At 37.6% G+C, this 23,060-nt stretch overlaps 1 protein-coding gene across 4 annotated transcripts in view; it reads right to left on the minus strand.

Annotated features, from left to right (window-relative positions):
- The window catches only part of ITPR2 (inositol 1,4,5-trisphosphate receptor type 2), a 524,073-nt gene that overhangs the window by 211,513 nt on the left and 289,500 nt on the right, over positions 1–23,060 (minus strand). For all 4 annotated transcript variants that reach the window (XR_009505331.1, XM_059935504.1, XM_059935506.1 and 1 more), the window contains 3 exons: positions 16,150–16,340; positions 10,657–10,799; positions 5,762–5,870 (listed from right to left, as the gene is read on the minus strand). Coding sequence is in view for 3 of the 4 variants with exons in the window: in XM_059935504.1 (XP_059791487.1) it covers positions 5,762–5,870; positions 10,657–10,799; positions 16,150–16,340 (443 nt within the window). In the remaining variant the exon portion in view is untranslated. The remainder of the gene's footprint in view (positions 1–5,761; positions 5,871–10,656; positions 10,800–16,149; positions 16,341–23,060) is intronic.

Consider the following 23,060-nt stretch of genomic DNA (forward strand, 5'->3'; position numbering starts at 1 on the left):
CCTACTAGATGTGTGACCTTAAACTCTATACCTCAGTTTCTTCATCAGTAAAAGAGAGATATAATACTACCTATGACAAAGAGTTAAAGATTAAATAATATAAAGGATCAGGAAGAGTATCTGATTTTCAGGAAGCTCCCAATAAATGCTAGCTATCATTACTTTATAAAAACCAGAGCATAAAACTACACGAGAGTAGAGGTGATTTCTAGATCCCTTTGCAATAATATTCCAAGGATATATGGCACTTCAAACCTGAACATTTTAAGAATACTGAACTTGACTAAACATCTTTGTCGTCCTGTAGATTACATGTATTGTCAGTGTAACTTACGAGTAGACAGGAATATATTCACAGGGGAAATTAAGATTGGCATTCTAAATAGGTCAACTTCTTTGACTGCAATGTAAGGAAAGAGACCGTAAATCACCAGTTCCACAGGCTACCAGGGAATATTTTCAGTACTCATTACCTTTTCCAATTCTACAGTACAGAAACTATGAATTTTATATATTCAGGACCAGATCTTATAGACATCTTTACTATTTATGATTTATGTGTTTCTCCCTTTTTAGGAGAGGGAATAGTTTGTAATGCTTTATAAATCTTAATAGAATTATATACTGAAGAGTATAAGGTGAAGAAAATCGGCCAAAAAAAATCCTTAAAACCAAACCAATCCATTGAACACAGTCCTTCCTATTTCCTGCTCCACCTCCCATCAGCCCACCTCTATCCAATCCACCCAGCTCCTTCTATCTCCTGACCACCTCAGGGGAACACACACTCACACCTGGACCTAAAATACCTCGAAGTACACAAACCTAAGGTGTGATGCTATAATTAAGCCACACTGTTGAGCAGCACACACATCCTACCAGGTCTTTCTATTTTGTGGCCGAGAGTCACAGAAATAAGTGTAGAACAGCATGGCGCTGAGGATGGAGAACATGAGAAATCATACTGCCTTGAAGCCATTTTAAGAAACATTCCTTCTCTTCTCTTTCCCTGCCCACATTTTCCAACATACATATTTTTTTTAAGTGCAAATAAACATGCCTGCTGTTGTTACCTTAAAGGAGCCTGTCAAACAGAACCCATCCCAAAGGAACACTGAGCGTCCAAGGTAGAGTTATATATATCCTTTGTAACTTCTTGCTTTTCTACCGGAATCGCCTCAACAAACAAAACTTTATAAAATTTTTATAAAACTTAGTTAACTTTCCCCCTTCGGGACTTTCAATATACAATTTTCATGTTTTAACCTTCAATAAAAATAAGTACTGTAACTTATAACAAACGGTACAGAGGTGATCACTGGATTTCACACAGGCATGCCTAACAGAAAATTCAATTTTCATTTACTTATACTATTCTTTGGAATCTTCAAGATATTGCCACCCACATCTTCTCTCTCATCCTTTTGGTGCAAAGGAACACGAAAGCAAGGAAGAATATTAAGTAAAATTAATTTAGGAACTGTAATCAAAGGGATTACAAATTGTAAATGTTTTTAAGGTAGACTAAATGCCAGATAAAACATAGTTACATGATGATTTTCCTTAATATATCATACATAGAAGGCTAACAAAATCAGAAAACTAGGTCTCAAAGTCGCAGATTGCTTTAAGGACATCTGTTTCAACCATGAAGCAAATTTGCTTCATTGCTCTAATTTTAAATTTTCACCAGCTATACACACACACACACACACACACACACACACACACACACACCTTCCAGTATCAGAGACCAAATAAATAAAAATGAAAATGGAGATTTTCTTTTAAGGTAAGATTTTAAATTTAAATAAGTGAAGTCTCAAATGTAGTATTTGGATAGTTTGTGTGAAAAACCCTGGTGTGAGTTTTCTGTTTTAATTCTGAGAGATCTCTTGGGAATGCTTCGATACACAGACAGAAGAAATCCAGTTGATTAAGCGTTAGACAACCAGGTATTAGGTAATGTATGTGACAATGCAATTCAATTCTCTGAGTCCCTCCACATTACAAACCTGGAGATAACACTGCCTGCTCTATATACTTCCTAGAACTGTTGAAAGGTAGCAAAATATTTTAAAATACTTTGAAAACAGCAAAGTGCTATACATTCAAAGCATTTTTTGTCATATTCATTCACATGTAAACTGCCCTACATTTTAATCAGCCACAGGTAAGCTCTCCATCTACATTCTACATGCCATTTCTCAGTGTCAGTAAAAGGATCATTGTGATAGACTGGATAATAGCCCTCCCCAAAGATGTCTATGCCCTAACCAACCAGAACCTGAGAATGTTACCTTACATATAGCAAGTGAATTTTGCAGATGTGATTCAGTTAAGGACCTTTCGATGGGGAGATTATATTGAATTATCTAGGTGGTTCCATTGTAATCACCAGTGTCCTCATACGAGGGAGGCAGGAGGGTCAGAGTCAGAGAAGGGGATGTGACAATGGAGTCTGTGTGTGTGTGTGTGTGTGTGTGTGTGTGTGTGAGAGAGAGAGAGAGAGAGAGAGGGAGAGAGAGAGAGAGAGAGGGCGGGGGGAGGGGGGGGTTGAAGATACTACTGCTGCTGGCTTTAAAGATGGAGGGAGAAGCCATGAGCCAAGGAGCACAGGAGGCCTCTAGAAGCTAAAAAAGGCAAAGAAACGAATTTCTCCTAGAGTCTCCAGAGAGAACGCAATCGACACCTTGATTTTAAACTTCAACCTCTAAAACCGTAAGATAATAAACATGCGGGTTGTAAACCACTAACTTTTTGATAAATAGGAAACTAATATGATCATGAAAACACAACCACCTGTTATCCCAGGACTGATATTCACAATTTTTTTCTGAGAATACACGATAAGTTGTACAATAATAGCTTTGACCAGTTTCTGAATCTGTTCCCCAAGCCCATTTCCCCCAGACTGGCGAGTCCTTTAGGTCCCCTCCACTGGCACGGATAATGGAACACCAGCTGTGTAAGACGGGCCAACTGACAACATGTAGAGATCGTCCAGGCCTGTCTCTTTCCCAGCATAGGTATTTGAATCATTCTGGATCTAATATGCTTTTTTAAAAAATTTCTTGGGGGGAAAAAAGTCTTCTCCTTCCACTAGTAGGAATGCTTCTCATTCTAAAACATTTAGAATGAAAAAGTTGTCTAAGATGTAGAATTCTTTCAGCTAAAAATTTTTTTCTTACTCTGTCTTTAGTAAACATGGAAATTAAGATATGATACTTATAAGTCTCTTTCAGGTTTTTCTTTCTAAGTTAATGACTACACTTCCATATTCTTTAATATTTTCTTAGAGGTTTTCTAAACCTTTATCTATTTTGGATATTATATTCTGCTATGTTCTGCCTGACTATGACTCAAAATCTGGACCCCAAAACATGCTGGACAAAATATATTAACCTTTCTTAATAGTGATATACACCATTCGTAAAAGTTGGCTGTGATCTAATAAATAAGATTAGGCAGAGAGGAAGGAGTTCCAATTTAAGCCCTGGTTCTGACACTGCCGTGTGACCTTGTGCAAATCACATAACCTCTCTGGTCTCACTGACATCATCTATAAAACAAGGAACTTGAACTAAAACACCCAGGTACAGTGTCTTAAAAGAGAGGTACAAAGTATTTTGCTAATTCTATTGAGAAAGTAGTCACCTTTGGCAAAAACAATTGATAAGTACTCCTCATTTGCTCCTTCACAAAGATAACACTAGGGATATTGAGGCTTGTTTGGATTTTAACAATCCTGATTCCGGATGTAGCAAGGCTCAGTGCAGGGAGAGCCTGAGGGACACTGCAGGCACACTGAGTGGCACAGATTTCTAGAGGCTAATGGATGAGGAAGGCTGGGGGGAAGCATAGGGGGCACCATGGAGAGCCTGGAACACCAAGGCAGTGCAGAGCCCCTGAAGGTTCCTGAAAGGCTCTCGTGATCTCTGCAGATTGCGACAGGAGTCCGCTAGCATGTGAAATGTACCCCGTGGTGGCCCTTAGCAAGCTGTGCCATTCGTCACCTTCTCCCCACTGCCCAGGCACAAGAAGCGGCACTTAATAGTTGCTCACAGTGTGTGTGAGCTGACTGAGTGAATGAGCCCAAATAGCCTTTCTCATCTGACCCTTTCCCTTAGGACCGTGTCCTAAGGGTGCCACGCATATTATGCGTGATGGGAATGGTGTCCTTGGAGTTATGAAAACAGCAGCCTTGCTTCCCTTCAGGAGGTCTCAGGGAGCTGGGCTATTGGAGTTTTCTAGACAAGAGGAAATGAAAGCCTGAACTAGTGACACCCCTGGGAATGGAAAGGAGAAAGAGTTGCCAGCGTGATTTATTTTAGGGTGGTTTGGGAGATTTGCTGAAATACTCTTGACTAGTCAGAGTAAAATTTTACTTCATTTCTTCCCTATTTTCCTTTAGAGAAATTCAATAATAATCTATTATATAAAATTGGAAGGCTTATTATGTATCTCCTGTTAAGCACAAGTTACTGTTATCATAAACCTCACTCTTCTGTCAAAAATTCATATGATCCCATTTTTCTACCTTTAGGATCTAGTATGTCAGCCAAAATCAAACAATCTACAGCAATGTTTTGAGGAACCTAAGAAAAACAACAAAAAGTCCGAAGGAACTCTATGTACCATTTTTTTAAAGGATACCATATTCTCAAACTTATAAGCATATTTCTTGAGTCCTATGTCACAGAAACATTTGCTAAAACTGCACTGACCACCTCACCTGTATTTTGATGTTTCTCAAATATAGATTAAATGAACTAACACAAAGCTGAAGTCATTTTGATTACTGAAGAAACATCTGATTCAGATGCTGTATTTTGAAGCTATGCCCCTTCTATTAACATCCAAGATTCCACTGTATTTCTTTTCTACAAGAATACTTTAAAAAAAACCCTACCACTACAATCTTTTTGGAATTAGATAGCATATACATAAGTGAATAAATAAAAATAAAATCCTTCCAATTTTAAACACAGCAGATGATTAGTATTTACAGAAACAGACCAAAAAATTATTAAGGAGCATGGTACAAATTATGTTTGATACCTAGCATAAAAGTAAAGGGTAAAGGTAGCTAGCTAAAAAAACCTACACTAGATATATATTTTATATTAAAGTGTATCACCTTGGGTATTAAACATGCTGCTAGCTATCTCTTAATGAGCAACTGAGCTGTCATTTTTAATAACAGACTGACAATTATTATCTATAAATTGATATTCCCTGAAAAGTCATCTGTGCAATACTTACATTAGTACAGTTAAGAATAGAAACTTACAGTTGCATTTATTTAAAAAAGTATTATTTTATAATACTTGGCATAATATTATAGAAAATGACATGAACATATATTTACAATGAAAAATCAACATATTCCAAAATGCACAGACCATTTCAATACGCAGCAGAACTTCATACAGAATCTTAATAACGCATCTCAGTTGCTCATTGTTAAAAAACTTTACTTGGTCTGTTGATGTTATATGAGAAAAATATACATAATCAAGATAAAATATAATAAAAAATAAACCAAATACTTGGGTCATTCTAATCTTAGTTCCTTCTCAAATCAAAGCAGACATGAGAGTTGAACAGCATAAAAACTCAAATTATCTAATTCATCTAAGTATACAACGCCATTAATACGTAATGCAAGGAATTATATAATAGCCTATTGTAATTCATTCATTATAATATTCTAGAAATTCTATTTTATTTTCAAATACTAAGAAAAAATTTTAAATACCTCTTCCACAAAGCTGTCTTTCTTCTCTAGCATTTCTCGTAAAGTTTGAAGAATTTTAATGCACAATTTTTCTTCTTTCTCCATCAGTTTCTTTGTATGATTAATCAACCTTAAAAGAAAACATTAAACTTTAATAGGACAGTGGTTTCTCTTCAAGCTATATACTAACATCATATACTAGAGGGAAAAAAATCACACTATTATTTGAGAGTATAAAGCAAACCAGATACATGTTGTTGAAGTTTTAAAATTATACTTCAGCTTATAAACTTTGTATTATAAAACCTTTGTTTTATAGTTTATCCCAGTGCACACGAATATTTGCAGTATATTACATTTTATTATATTATGTCATACTATATTATTTTCTATGTACTATATCACAGTAACTGTATAGTACAGTAGCAGTACACAACTTTGGAACCTTAGCATTAATGGGCTGCTTTCCAGTTTCCATTAATAAGAATTGCTATTTTTCACTGCTAGGGCTTGGTAGAAACAGGCAGTTTTTGTGATTAGAATAAAAAAAAAAAAAAAAAGGAACATCAAGACAGTCTACCCATTTACTATTTTTGCTATAATTTGGGCAAAGACTCAATTAATTTTACAGTGGTGACTTCTGCACTGGTGCTCTGTCAAGAGAAAAGTTTGCAGATCGCAGTTCTATAACATCTCCAAAAACTCAGAATCAAGCAAGACGTTCAGTATCCAAATTTACAGCTTAGCACATATAGCTCATGTTGTTAAAAAGCTGGTTCTCAAAACGACCCTGTGAGATGTGTCCTCCTAGAAAAACAAAACGATGTAGAATATAATGGCATGATCTGATCTCAGTGACATAACAGGAGTCCTGAGGGACAGAGCCCCGAGGAAAAGTGAGCTTTCACTAGATAAAGGCCAATAGTGCTTATCAGCTCTCAGGGCGAAGTATGAGGACTTCCCCTGGATTTTCTCGGTTCATCCTCACAGCAAGCCAATGTAATAGGTTCTATTATCAGGCTAATTTTGCTAATGAGAAAACAGAGGCCCAAAGAGATAAAGTAACTTGCCTCTGGTTACACAATTGTTCAGTGGTGGGATCTGGAAATAGACCCCAGGACCATCTGACTTCAGAGCCAAAATTCTGAAGCACCACTTTGTGGAGATAGGCCAGTTCACTGATGAAGAGTCCTGACACACACTAGGTTGTACACAGCTGCCCCTTATGTGACATGGTAAGTGCTATAGCAGAGGCAGTGGCAAATGCCATAAACTGGACAAAGAAACAATTACATTCTGTTGGGGGAGCTGCTTGGGGCTGATCAGAGAAGATTTCGGTGACAAGGTAACACTTAACTATACAGATTTCACCTGGCAGGGAAGAGTGGAGAGAAGAGGCATCCTTGCAAAGGAAATGAACAAAGGGCAGATGCAGAAAGCTGATGGCACGTCCAGGAAATAAGTACTCCAACTGCCAGCTGACACTTAAAGACATGGAAGAGGAGAGTGTAAGAGGTGCAGTCTGAAAAGAAGGAACTGAGAATATCATGCTAAAGAGTCTGGAATTTACTCTGTAGAAAATAGGGAACCACTGTGTTAAAGGACCTGTATGACCCTGCCTCCCTGTGACAAAGATACGTCAGATGGAGGTGGGAACAAGGGCAGAGAAGAGTGAGAACAAGCAAGAGATGAACAGGGCATGTGATGGGGTAAGGATACCAGAAGCTGTATTGAAACAAAATAGCCAAGACCTGGCAAACGCTGACATACAGAAAGTGGAAGAAGAGAGGGAAGGGAGACCACAGATGCCTGAAATGGGTGAGTTGGGTCAGTAGATGGACAATGATACTTTTAAATGACACCTATTTCACACTGTGAAGGAAGAGTGATTTCCTTTTAGACATGTTACATCTGGGCAGGGTGCTACATGTCCATGTGGTCAGGCACAATAATTGTTCTAAAGTTCTCCTGACAAGACAAAAAAATCCTGCCTCTCTAAAACTTCAGCTATTTAGTCTTTTTTTCCCACATGATATAGTCTTTAAAGATATGAAAATCATTTGGTGGACACTGTAAATTTCTTTTGATTTTTTTTCTCTCTTAGGCTATTTCCATTTTCTTTAACTTTTCTTTGGATAAAATATTTAATTCACTAACCATCTGAAAATATCAGTGGGAATGAATGAACACTTGCTCGGGATTTATACAGGTATTTGTCTATCACATAATGTTTGGTTGAGTTAGATCAGGTGACTTTCAAATACTTTTTTCTATGAACCCACCATGCAAATACATGTATGTGAGTGTATTTGTAAAACTAATGCAAAAGTTACCTTTACGCTATGAGATGCACTCTGATATTTTGTATTCTTTCCTAATTTATTTTTTAAAATTATCAGTTGCCTCTTCTCCACAAGCCACATACCACAGTTTGGGAAACACTGAGCTTCTTCCTTCATAAGAGAGGAGTGAGTGCTGATATGAATGAACCACAAGCAGCCACCATAAAAGCCAACACCCACCATGACCTCTTCTCTTCTCTCTTACTCTATGTGACTAATATGAAATCTGGTCCTTTCCTGGGGTTTAGCCCTCACATTCTCCTGCAGACCCACCTGACTCAACAAGTTCCAGGAATTAAATTCATTTGAGGAAGTCAGGAGGCCCACTTAAGGTCTACAGCAATTAATGAAGTTGGACTCTAATTTTAATAGATATCTTTGCAAATAAAACTCTTGGTTCTTCCCAGAATTAAGGAAGGAGTAAGTAAACAGATGTCCCTGAGCCTCTGGCCATACTACAATCACACACATACAACAGCATAAAAATCTTTTCTCTAACCCCTACACTATGTGTGATGTCCTCTTCCTCCACCTGAGTGTAGGACCTGTGATATATTCCCATTATCATATCACTCTGCTTGTGTCCTTTGAATTTACCTAATATTGCAACAGGTTTGCTTCATCTTCAGCACAGGTCAATATTTTCTTGATATTCTGAGTTACTTTATATTACCTTCTTGTAGACCTATATCTTTAAGTTCTAGACGAGTGCTGTCCAACAGAACTTTTTCTGTGATAATTAAAATATCCTGTATGTGTGCTGCCTTAGTTGTTGGCCACTAGCTACCTATGGCTACTGAGCACTTAAAATGTGGCAAATGTAACTGAGGAACTAAATATTTTATTTTTATTGTAATTAATTTAAGCTTTCATTTAAGTAGCCATGGATAGTTAGTAGCTACTGTATTGACACTCTAATTCTTGACACTCAATCAGCAAACTCTTGTTCTAAAGGGCCAAACAGTAAATATTAATAGTTTAGGCTCTGTAGGCCATGCAGACTAGGCAACTAGTGGGTTCTTCTACAGTAGTATGAAAGCAGCCATAGATGACAATATGTAAATAAATGTGTATGGCTGTGTTTCAACAAAACTTTATTTGCAAAAATGATCAATGACCTGTGAGCCAGAGTTTGCCAATCACTTGTCTAAACTATCAAGTCTCTGGGATATAGCTATAGTATCATATGAATATCCTGGAGTTAAAATTCTCAGGCTTATTACCCACTTTTTAACCTATATTCTGTACATTGATACCTATTCATGGGAGGTTAAGTATATTTGTCAAAGACCCTATTTTTATACTAGGCAATACTACTTAATTTTTTTTCCCAATGGCTTCCACCATCATCAGTTTTGCAGACACTCTGGACCTCTTCATTTAAAAATTCTTATTAGAAGACTGGCCAATGTCCAGACAAACCCATTCCTCCCAGGGCCCTTAAGATATAGCGATCAAAAGCCAAGAATCCATGATTCTGGCCATAATATAGAAACCCACCTATTCTTCAACATGACCCCTGCATTCAGTTCTTTGCACCCCATACCTTGTTTTCTCTCCCCGAATCCCAGCTTTAACTGGTAAAAGAAAGAACATACTTCTTGTGTCTCCACAACCTTCAATTTCGGCCTCAGTGTGTCTATAGCGGAGGTTTTGAGACCATTTCAGTTGTATCCTCAACCGCACAGGAATAGGCTGTGATGGATAATGATCAAGAGGGTTGGAAGCCTCTTCTGACTCTCTATCCAGCTACTCTCCCCAAGGAGACCAAGCACCTCTGACTGGCCATCTTGAGTCTACATGGGATTACTTGTGCAAATCACTCAGCGAAGGGTCCTCAACATTAAGATCTGTTTTTTCTTTCTGGAGCTACTTACACTTTTTCTCACAACTGCTTTTATTTCCTTAAGAATTGTTCCTTTACCATTAAAATGAAAATAGGCTACGATTAACACATCTACTCTAATAGACCCGACAGTACCACAAAAATGCTGAGAGAAATACATAAATGAGAAAGCTACAGATGAGGATCATCAAGGCAGCATGGGAGGTGCTGGGTGGAGATTTAACAGCTTTTCCCCAAAGCATGCCTGGGCCTCAGCTTTCTCATCTCTAAAATGAGGCTCAACCTCGCAGAGCATTTGTGCAGATTAGATACCACAGGTAAGCACACTCAGGATAACAATGCACATAGGAAGACCTCAATAAATGCTACTACCCTTTCCTTCCTCTCTCTGTTAATGAAAATCAGTGACTTTAAACAGGAATCTTTTAAAAGTTCATACCATACAGTTATAGAAAGGAATCAGAACCAAGATACTCTTTTATGTGATATTTTGTGCCCAATAATGACATTTCATTTTCAGCAAATATTAATAAATATAAGTTGAACGTCACCAAAACAGAATTTCTGTTGAATCAGACTAATTTTTTGGAGGTATATTTTAACACGGATTTTAGACCTTTTACATGCTCTGCGAACTGTCATTAGGCATCAGCAGAGTAAAAAGCAGGGAGGTCGGAGGCCATCTCAGTGTAGCAGCACCTGCAGCATCTCAGGCTGTACGCACTTACTTGGACATGAAAGCACCGCATCTTATTCTTGCATCGCTCCCCTCAGGAAACAGTAGCTCTGGACTGTACAGCACATCAACCAACACGGAGAATTCAGCCTGCATCATCGGGCTGAACTGTTGCTCCAAGGACGCCACTACATCCTAAGGAATAAAGCACAAGAGAAACCATGTAAAGACCTAACTCAGATTTCATCCTTTGAAGATAGGACAACCTTAAGAATACTAACCAGGAATGAGATGTGGGAATTTCAGAGAAGAGGCACCCTACTTCTCATGGTACCAAATGTCTGTGCTCTAAGTATAGGCTGGTTTTCTGTATGAAAAACTGTTTGAGTCTCCTTTTTCATTTATACTATAAGGGAGGGGTGGGTAGCTATATGATTTCTAAGGATATACAGACAAGATGAAAAGTCAGTAAAGCCACTGTTACAAGCACTGCAGTGTCTAAGATTGCAATAGAGAGAACGCAGGTTATCATCAAATTGGGGTATGCTCAGCAAACAGCTAAAGAAGACTTCATATATGTCATCGGTCATCTGGAACTAACCATTTCTTCCAATGGGAAAATTCCTTGACATATTATCTGAAGCAGTAGTAGTACTATACAAGGGTTCAATGGCACTTAATAGTATTTCAAATTATATTTTTTGATAGACACTCTTGGTCACCTGCCAATAGCCTTTCCTCATCCTCTTCCTTGCTAACAGAATCTCCATGTTATTTCTCAGTCAGGTAACAACATTCTCAGGGAGATGAGCTCCCTCAGCCTAAAGACAAGGTTGATTAGTTTAAGCCAGTCATGGTCATTCCATTTCCCCTGCCAGTAATTGATTAGGAATGATTATGTGACATAGTCCTGGCCAATAAGACATCCGGTGAAGTCTGCTGTGTATACGGGGAGGATGGGGCAGATCCTTTAGGAACTACCTATGATAGTAGTATCTACAGTATACTTGATACTATAGTATACTTGAGATAGTAGCTATCTCAAGATAGCTCGAGAGTGTGAAAATCCAAAATAAGAGGCAGCCCTCATATGACCTTTGGAGACCAGCCTTAAGCTGAAAGGCAACAGACCAACGGTGTTAAGGCCTGGACCTATCAAGCAACTGAACTAAACACCTCAGGAAGAGCCCCAAATCCAGATTCCTTGCTATGCGAAAGATATATTTTTTATTGTTTAAGCCACTTTTAGCTGAATAGTGTGTTAATTATAGCTGAAAGCACCTGACATGTTTCTAAAACAGACTGTAAGCAATGATAATTTACTGAACATTCTTTAATGATTAAAGCATCCCTCTTTGTTTTTAAGATAACTAAGTTAGAAAATAAACCAAAAAAACTCACATAAAGCAATACTTTATTCACCCATACCTGTGGCATATTTTGTTAAGCAGAAGACTGACTGCCAATTGCTTATTGTTACTCTCAGCTATAGCAACATGCTTTTTTTTTTTTTAATTTGTTTGGTTGCACCAGGTCTTAGTTGCGGCAGGCAGGCTCCTTAGTTGTGGCAGGCAGGCTCCTTAGTTGTGGCATGTGAACTCTTAGTTTCGGCATGCATGTGGGATCTAGTTCCCTGACCAGGTATTGACCCCAGGCCCCCGGCATTGGGAGCACAGAGTCTTAACCACTGTGCAACCAGGGAAGTCTCACAACATGTGCTTTTATGTTATTTTCTTCCTGGTAGTCTCTTGATTTCTTATGGCTAGATCTCAGGGGTTAACTCTTGTTTAACTCTTTCCTCTCTTTGTAGCAAAAGTGATCATTTCTACTTCAATTACTCTAAATAAGCTTTCTGAGAAATTCCTCATGACAGCTAAGAGAGACTACTAGAGAGGAAATCACATAAACGGGAAACTAGATATCATACAAAGGTGGGAAAAGAATATGCTTATCCAATGTGACCATATTTAATAAAACATCACTAAAACATACCTATCTTTCAGATTACCTCTCTTCTTCCTTTCATTTACTAAACAAATTGTGCCAGGCTTCTATGATGTGAATTCTGTCTTTATCTCCTATTTTGATCATGGGCCAACTATGTGATCTCTGATTCATTATTTCTCCACGTGAAAACCCAGGATAATGATACTAGCAATTACATGGGATTAAAAGTAAATACATAAAACAGCCTCTACGATGTCTTGTAATAACCTATAATGGAAAAGAATCTGAAAAAGAATCATCGTAATTTAAGAAATGATTCTAAATCATTTAATTTAAGATGATTCTAAAAAGAATCATCGTAATCATCGTAAATTAACTATACTTCAATTTTTTTAAATGGTTAAAAAAAACCCAGGCTCTAACACGTATTGACCACTTAGTATTCCTGAATAAATGTTAGTAATTATTGAGTACCAGTTAGCTGCAATCATCACCCTGTTGCCAGACCTAGTGGTTACTTTTCTGACCTCATGTCACCCAACCATTGCTAAGCATTTTACACACTTGTCCCTACCTTGTCAAACACTTTCTGCGCTTGGCTTCTGTAACATCACACTCACCTTATTTTCCACCTATGTCCTGACCACTCCCTTACCAACTCCTGGTCCTTTTTCTTCTATATCTACAGTTTCTTGTGAGGAATCTCATGCAAGTCCATGGTTTTAATATCATACGTATGCTCAAAATCCTCACATTTATATTTCCTGTATGGACATCTTTCCAAACCACTTCAGACTCATATATCCAGCAGCCTATTTGACACACTCACAGAGGTGCTGACATAGACATCCAACACTTAAAATTCTCCATACAGAACGCCTGATTCCAACTCTCCCATTCTTCCCTATCTTAGCAAATGATCCAATCATATCATACCCAGGCTCATCCTTGATTTCTCTTTCCAACATCCCACATCTCATCCATCCATCCACCAAGTCCCATTGGCCCTAGGACCAACTATATCCAAAGTTCATCTACTTATCTTCATTGCTACTGCTATCCCCTTAAGCCAAGCCAATCCAAAGTTCATCTACTTATCTTCATTGCTACTGCTATCCCCTTAAGCCAAGCCACCATCACCTTTTGCCTGAATTAATACAATAACTACCTAACTAGACTCACTGCTTCCATGTCTGGACCCTATAATCCATTCACCATTCAAAATCCACAGTGTTTTTTAAAAGGTAAACCAAGTCATGCCTATACTCTGCTAAAAATCTCCAATGATTTTCCATCACATTTAGAATAAATCCAAATGCTTTACCATGGAAATCTCTACATGATTTGGCTCCTTATTTCATAATACTCTCTTCCTTTGCTCACTCCTGCCCCAATGGGCTTCTCTTGGTTCTTCAAACCCACATCCTCGTTCCTGCCTTAACATCTTTGCATTTACTCTTCCCTCCCCATAAAGCTCTCTATCCTCCTATCTTTGAATAGATTATTCTTCTTCATTATTTGGGTCTCAACTCAATGTCTCCTTAATAGAGAGGAGCTCCCTCACTGCAGGATCACTCTCCCAGTGATTCTCCATCATATTGTTGTACTGATTTATTTTATTCATAGCAGTTTTAATGCTCTAACATCATATCAATTACTTAATGCGTCAGGATGCATTTTCTATGAGGGCACAGACTTCACGGTTCTATCTCCAGTACTTAACACAGCAGCTGGAACGGAGTTTTCATCAAATATATATTTATCCAGTGAATGCCAATGACTGTGCTAAAAGAACACGCCCTCTTTATTTCTCCCCTGAAATGTCTACCCCTCTGGCTCTCATGAACCTGACTTCCCTCCTTTCTGACCGTGTCTTTTTTTTCTCATTTATTTGGCCATTCTGCCACTTCTGGCCGCTCACAAAATGTTCTTTGTTTTTCCTATCACTATACTCTCTCTTTCAGCAATACCAACCACTAACCTCACTCCAACTATTATCTCCAAATAGAGACTTACCTTCCAATACATTCAGTAGCCTATAAATCTAATTCACTGTATGTTCAATGATCATAGCCAACATCCTTTTACTGGATTCTCTCCTTCCCTCTTACAATGAAGAGTCTATAACATCACCTAGCCTCCAATCATCAGTGCCTCTTAAACACCCCTCATGTCCCCTCTCTATCTCCATCCAAAAACCATCAGGTCTGTTGACCCTGCCTTCATTATTGTATATAACACTTATTTTTTCATTTCATTGATACCACCACCTGGCTGATATTTTTAGTAATTTCTTATTAATCTGCCTTCCTCTAGTCTCTTCCTGATATTTCCATCCTGCAAACCAATAACTGTTTACTCATTTATAATGACATTTTCCTCAAAACATTTAATGACTTATAATCTTCAAGTTTTCAGACTGAGTCTCACCTGTCTTTTTTTTTTTTTTTTCGGCTTTGCCACGTGGCATGCAGGATCTTAGTTCCCCGACCAGGAATCAAACCTGTGCCCCTGTGGCACCTGCAGTGGAAGCACGGAATCTTAACCACTGGACCACCAGGGAAGTCCCTAACTTGTCTTTATAGTCACGTATAACGCTCATCTATCAAAACTCTGAACCTTCACCATTTAATCTACTCATTACCTCTTACAATATTTATTCCAGTTCATGTCTTGACCATTCTCCACGCCAATAACTTTCCTCAAGCCATACCCCAGTTCATCCCATGAAATCTTCCACTAATTATGTGAGAGGGAAGATATCTGTTATGGGCTGAATTGTGTCCCTCTCAAAACTCATATGATAAAGCCCTAACCCCGGTACTTCAATGTGACTATATTTGGAGTTAGGGCCTTTAAAGGGGTAATTCAGTTAAAATGAATTCATATGTATGGCCTCTAGTCCAAAATGACTGGTGTCCTTATAAGAAGAGATTAGGGCACAGATGTGTGTGTGCACAGAGGAAAGACCATATGAGGACACAGTGACAAGTAGGCCATCTGCAAGCCAAGGAGAGAGGCCTCAGAAGAAAACAACCTGCTAACACCTTGATCTTGAATTTCTAGCTCCAGAACTGTGAGAAAATAAATTTTTGTTGGTTAAACCACCCAGTCTGTGGTATTTTGTGATGGCAGTCCAAGCAGACTAATACAATGTCTCTCTTTACTCAGTGTCCCAGAATGTCCAGGCCAAAACAGGAGTGGGATACTATGCAAATAATTTGGGAGTAAAGGTGGTCACACCATTCTCACCAAAGGAGTATAAAAGGATACTTAGAGATGAATTGAAGCAAGGTTGTGAATATTTATTACATGAGTCTTTACAGTAAATTATTTTACCTAATGTATTGAAGTTATTAAGACCCATTACTCTACTATCAGAGCACATTAAATAATACATACTCACCAAAAACAACTCACAACAACTTCTACCTAGAAGCTATGCTTTTTAAAAGGGTGGTGTTCGTAGGACATTGTAAAGTAAAGCCTGGTCCCCAACTAGAATTTGATATTTTTAACCATATTTTATTTATGTGACTACATATATTAAAAATTATAATTTAGAAAATATTAATGCCATTTCATGCTCTTATTGTACCTGTAACTTTTCAATAATATTTCTATAATCCCAAGAAGGCCCTCCAAGAGCTTCCTTAAAGCGTGGTCCAGAGCGAGCTGATAGTCTCCAACCCATGGCCGCTCTCTGCACCATATTGGAATGACTCTTCATAAAAAGAGTATTAACTTGGCCGTCCAAATCCACTGGAATGGCAATTCCACGATTCTTTGCTGAAAAAGAAAGATTTAAAATATTTTCCTCTTTATTTGACTAAAGCTACTTGCATGCTGTCAAAATAATTTTATAAAGATAGAACAAATAAAAAAGAAAAAATAAGATAAATAAATTCTGGGATGTAATGTAAAGCATGGTGACTATAGTTAGCCATAGTGTATTATATATTTGAAAGTTACTAAGAGAATAGATCTTAAATGTTCTCATCACAAGAAAAAAATTGTAACTATGTGAGATGATGATTGTTAACTAACTTTATTGTAGTAATCATTTCACAATATATACATATATCAATGACAATATTATATGTCAATTATATCTCAATAAAACTGGGGGAAAAAAGAAAAATGTCAAACCTTCAAATTCTGTCAAAATATTTTATATAACTGCAAAAGTTTTTAACTTGAAAGTATCTCAATTCTTAAGACCAATTATTAAAGTGGGCTCATTAAACATTCAAGAATTTATGTGATTTCTTGATGGTTAATGTTTGAAACGCACTTTACACAGCACCAATATGGCAAAACACTGTATATCAACCATGTAAATTTGTACCTTCCAAGATGCAAAGGAAAATTAAAAAACAGACAGAAAACACATGATAAAATCCTGCCAGTCCATTTTATTAATATAATTCTCGTGTATGTGTCTGTGCACAAACATGCACAAATGCACAAAACTGCATGTGGTAAAACATCTGAGAGAAGAAATAAAAAATTGACAAGTATAAAAAAATCTGCATTGGAAGACAGTACACAGTACATGTCCTTCTTTCTTCCCAAGATCCACTGAAATTTATATTTTAATACACTTATATCACAATACTGAAAAATAAGAATGCTTGCTGTAAGGAAAACAGAAATGTTGAGGTATTTTTGCAAGCAGAATGAAGATGGGATTTGTCCATCAGAGAAAGAAGAAACAAGAAATTGCTCTACAAGAGATTAGAGTTAGAAAAGGCCTTCCTAGGTTCCCAGACAAACACAAAGTGGTCACGGGGGATGGGAAAGTCATCTGGCAACTCAAGAAGGAATAGCATCTGAGTATCTGGGAAGTGAAGGCCTTCGTCCCTCTGACTAGCATAAACAGAGCAGCTGGCAGCAGAGGTTTTTACCCAGAGGATAAAGTTAGAGAAATGCAGAAATGTTCTCTCAACAAACATGAATACCTACCTGGAGAGAATGCCAAATGAAGGGGTTAAGAATTGACAGAGAAGCAGAACAGAGCTTGAAGAAACTGCAAAGTCCTCATCAAATAAGCAGTAGCATAGGGGGGAGAGAGAAGCAGCTCAAAGAAGAAGAGAAAATATACAAAAGATCCCAAGCCCTGACGAAAGCCCTCCTCATTTTAACACTTGTTAGTATTCCCAGCTTGCCTTCTGCTTCACACAGACACACACACACACACTCCAAGAAGGCCTGTGTATCATTTATTCAGCCCCTCACCCAGAACTCAGGGTAAGCCTTGTCATTTACATGAGAAAACTAATAGAGAAACAGAGCCTCAAAACTGCAGTGGAAGCCCGCGCCAGTCATTATAGATCTTTATGACACACCACCAAGAATCACAGGGAAAACCAAGAACATTAAGAATAACTAGCCCCAGTGAAAACAAATGATTTAGGGAAGAACAAAAAATATTTAAATAATTCTAATTATTGTCCTCAGAAAATGTGAGCATATAGTGCCTCCAAAACGTTAGGAAAAAAGAAAAAGAAAGAAATCTTGGAAATTAAAATATGATTGTGCAAATAAACATTTCAAAATCGGCTGAAAAAAAACCATAGGAATAAGGACCAAGTTGATAATCTGGGAAAGTTAAGGAATCTTGTAGAGCATAAAAGAGTCAAAGGGGGGACTTCCCTGGTGGTGCAGTGGTTAAGGGTCCGCCTGCCAATGCAGGGGACTGGGGTTCCAGCCCTGATCTGGGAAGATCCCACATGCCGCGGAGCAACTAAGTCCGCGCGCCACAGCTGCTGGGCCTGCGCTCTAGAGCCGGCGAGCCACAACTACTGAGCCTGCGTGCCACAACTACTGAAGCCCGCGTTCCCAGAGCCCATGCTCCTCAACAAAGAGAAGCCACCACAATGAGAAGCCCGCGCACAGCAATGAAGAGAAGATCCCACTTGCTGCAACTAGAGAAAGCCCGCGTGCAGCAACGAGGACCCAATGCAGCCCAAAAATTAATTAATTAATTAATTAATTTAAAAGAGTCAAAGGGAAAATAAAACAGAGAATATGAAACAGGGAGGGTCATCCAGGAAGTCAAATAACTAATAAATGTAAGCTCTAGAAAGAAATACCAGAGACAATGAAAAGGAAGAAATGATTAAGAAAATATAGAGGACAATTAATCACCTTGAGCTGAAGAAAGATGTGAAGTCCTTAAACTGAGAAGGTCTACTGTGTGTGTTAAATAGGATTAAATAAGCATATTGGCCATATTCTAGTAAACATCTATAATGTTATTATGGATTGAATTGTGCCTCCCAAAAATATATGTTGAAGTCCTAATCCCAAGGAAAACAACAACAGTGGGCAGTACTATTTCTGCCGGTGAAAATTCTCTGAAGCCCAGAGATACTTAAAAACTTCTCTAAAAATAGATAATTTTACCTACTAACACAGAAAGTTCCCAATTTAAACAAGAGCTCAAGCTGAAGTGTTAAGGAAATAATAACAGCTCTAAGGCAACCCTAACGATCAATTGCATCACCGCCCAAATTTCCATAGTGAATGTTTTCCTAATATTCATTATAAATTTCCCTTTCCAAAGCATACAATGTCTCTGTTTCTGTCCACCACACACAGCAAAGCAACTGCACTCCTGTCCCATCTGAAGGACCGACAGCCTTGAAAAGGCCAGGATGCACATATTTTTGTAAATACTTAATCCTGCAGCATGATCAAATCTCGGCAAGACTTTCATCCTTTTATAGCTGTTTCACATATAAACTGGGTTTGCTCTAAACATTCAAAAGTCAAACAGAAGACAATACTTCTTATATGTTATTTTTTAAGCAAAAGAAAATAACAAAAATTGTAAAACTGAAAGTTGCTTAAAACATATTACAACAAAGTTTCAGCTCATGTTTAAACAAAGTTGGGGGGGTGGACTTACCTCCCCTTTAGGAACAAGGTACGTTAGATACAACTAACCATCAAGTGAGCATTTGTTGCTATGAACATCACTTACACAAAGACGTGCTCAAGGAGTATTCTTCTAATAATATCAGTGGAAATGGAATCCAATGGTAGCACCTCTGTTATTCCTAGCAGTGCAGCCCTCCTATCAGTGTGGTCAGGGAAGTCTCACCCCCGCACCCCTACCTCATGCATCTATGAGCTGCTGCCACTATTCCACTACGGCCAGCAGCAGGGACAAACCAGAATGAGAAGACTCCACCATCCCAAACTTTATTGAAAGGGTTTTCTTGGTCTCCCAAACTGTACCACTCTAGGTGGTATTTTCTAGTCTCTTGTCTTAGCACAGATTGCACGATATAAATTAACTGGCTAAAATAAACCCTACTTTCTCATGTCCAAAGGTAAACTCTACCCAAAGGCTAAATCACAATTTCTAGGCAATAAAAGAAAATTAACTATGCAACTGGGGAACGGATTTGAGTTAAAATAAGTCAGCTGTGTAGATAATGATGAAACTTTTTCAAGCAATTGTAAAAATATTAATACCATTAAAGACATGGCCTGAAATAGATTCTCTGCACTGTCAAAATATTATAAAGATTAATTTGGAAGCAAAGTTGACAGTGCTAATTTAGCTTTCTATATATTGTTTAAGAATTAAAGCAGAAGATTGTGACTAGGAAAAGAAAGGAATTAATTCATGATCTCACTTACAAGACCATTAATAACTAGAATAATATTTTTCAAATGCAACCAAAAATATGATTCAAACTTAGCTTCCTTTTATTTAGCTAGAAAAAATTCTGATATAAATAGTATATTGCAGTGTGAACTAGGATGTATTCTTGGGGTTAATGGTTATCCCACCTCCCCGCCCCCAATAAGGAAAAACTAATGAATTTACCAACAGTCAGTTATTCTTCGGGCACGTAGCATTAACTCCAACTTCTGTGTTTTAGTGGTCACATTAAAGTTTAAGATGTTTAAAAAATAAATGTTCCTGTTTCGCTCCTAAGTTGGACTGCAGCTAAGATACTATCTTGTTAAGGGTATTTTGCCAGAGAATAAGCATATGGAGTTCTTTAAAAACTAATAAGAGAGGGGATGGGTTGTTATTAATGCATTCACCTTTTATAGAGTTCTGCACAGCGATAGTTCTCTAAAATGCGCTATCTTTATTCACAGGTATTGTGATTACTGGGCTAACCAACTAATTAGGCTTACAAATCCTGAAAATTCTCTAGATATGACAAGACTTTGCAGTGATTTTAAGATGTAATTGAAATCTATTTCTAATTATTATTCATTAAGTCTTGCATATTGTGTGAAATTTTTAAATTAGACAAAATTACTGGTGGTAACTGCCAGACCAAAAATCTCTGAGAACACACATACTGCAGTGGTAAGTGCCATGGAAAAAAATGCTTAGATAGATAAACTGACAGGTAGGGGGAAAAGGCAGCAGAAAGTGTGAGCAGTAATTATAACACTTCATTTATTGTCAAGCACTCCTGTACAGGTACACAAGAGAAAGGACAGCTGGTGCACAAGGAAGGTATAATGGGGTGGGCAGAGAGTAGTACCTTTTCTGAATCATGTCAAAATATCCAGGATAAATCTGTACTGAAACACTAGTGTTCTTAAATACAAAGACCACTAAAAACACAAAATGTATCTTTCTTGTTTGGTACTCAAACTATACTTAATTAACCTCTAAATTGAATTAAAAAAATAATTGTATTACAAGTGTTAAACAGGACATGGAGAAAAGGGAATCCTTTTGCACTGTTGGTGGGTATATAAATCGGTGCAGCCACTATGAAAAACAGTATGGAGGTTTCTTAAAAATTAAAAATAGAACTACCATATAATCCACTTATTCTACTTCTGGGTATTTATCCAAAGAAAATGAAGGCACTAACCCCAAAAGATATACACACCCCTATGTTCAGTGCAGCATTATTTACAATAGCCAAGATATGGAAACAACCTAAGTGTTCATCAATTGATGAATGGATAAAGAAGATATGTTTTATATATATATAAAACATATATACACACATACAATGGAATACTACTCAGCCATAAAAAGGAGGAAATCTTGCCATTTGGAACAACATGGATGGATCTTGAGGTTATTATGCTAAATGAAATAAATCAGACAGAGAAAGACAAATACTGCATGATTTCACTTATACGTGGAATCTAAAAATCGAAACAAATGAACAAACAGATCAAAACAAAACTCATGGATAGAGAACAGATCAGTGGTTATCAGAGGAGAAGGAGGTTAGGAGGTGGGTGAAAAGAGTGAAGGGGGTCGACTGCATGGTGACGGATAGAAACTATACTTATTGTGATGATCACTTTGTAGTGTATACAAATATCAAATTATTATGTTGTACACTTGAAACTAATATATTGTTCTATATCAATTTTACCTCAATAAAAAAAGAATATATAATTTTATGGTTGTGCGAGAACACAACCACATGTGTTGTGTTCACAATGGCACACGTGACTAGTCATCTGGAAAATATTAAGTTAATTCCATATCTTATACCTTACAACTAAATGTATTCCAGGTAACTCAAAATTGTAAACAGTCACACCAAAAACACAAACAGACAGAGAAACTAAAAACATGAAAATTCTCAATGGGAATTAAGACACAGCATCTTATACTGATCAAGGCCATTCTGAAGATGAAAGAAAACCTAAAATGCCTAAAAGAAAATAAATTTCTGGGCTTTCCTGGTGGTGCAGTGGTTAAGAATCCACCTGTCAATGCAGGGGACATGGGTTTGAGCCCTGGTTCGGGAAGATCCCACATGTCGCAGAGCAACTAAGCCCGTGCGCCACAACTACTGAGCCTCTGCTCTACAGCCCGCGAGCCACAACTACTGAGCCCCCGTGCTACAACTACTGAAGCCCATGCGCCCTAGAGCCCATGCTCCACAACAAGAGAAGCCACTGCAATGAGAAGCCCACGCACCACAACAAAGAGTAGCCCCTGCTTGCCGCAACTAGAGGAAGCCCGCATGCAGCAACGAAGACCCAATGCAGCCAAAAATAAATGAATAAAATAAATGTTTATTTAAAAAAAAGGAAAATAAATTCCTGCATGCCAAAAAAAATTGAAATGACAAATGAAAAACTGAGAAAAAATATTGGCTACTTATAGGCAAAGAGCTCATTTTCTTAAGAAATAAAGGGCTATCCAAACTATCGAGAAAAACAAAGCCTTCAGGAAAAGTGAGCAAAACACAAAAAGTGACAGTTCACAGAAAACACCAATGAATCAATCATATGGAAAGGTTTTGTTTTCCCTAACTCATAAGAAGAGAAACACACGTTAAAGCTATAACAATACTTTTATTCATAAGATTTGCAAATATGTAAGAATTTGATAACACAGCACATTATCAAGGAGAAAGATACTCTCCTACATTGCTTGTGGCATATAAATTGAACAACCTCTACAGAGGGCAGTATCTGTCAAAATTAGAATACCCAGAAATCCTACCTTTAGGTGTTTACCTTATTCTTCCTCATGAGCAAAATGACTGG

This window comes from Balaenoptera ricei, chromosome 10 (assembly GCF_028023285.1).
Source record: "Balaenoptera ricei isolate mBalRic1 chromosome 10, mBalRic1.hap2, whole genome shotgun sequence".
Taxonomy (NCBI): Eukaryota; Metazoa; Chordata; class Mammalia; order Artiodactyla; family Balaenopteridae; genus Balaenoptera; species Balaenoptera ricei.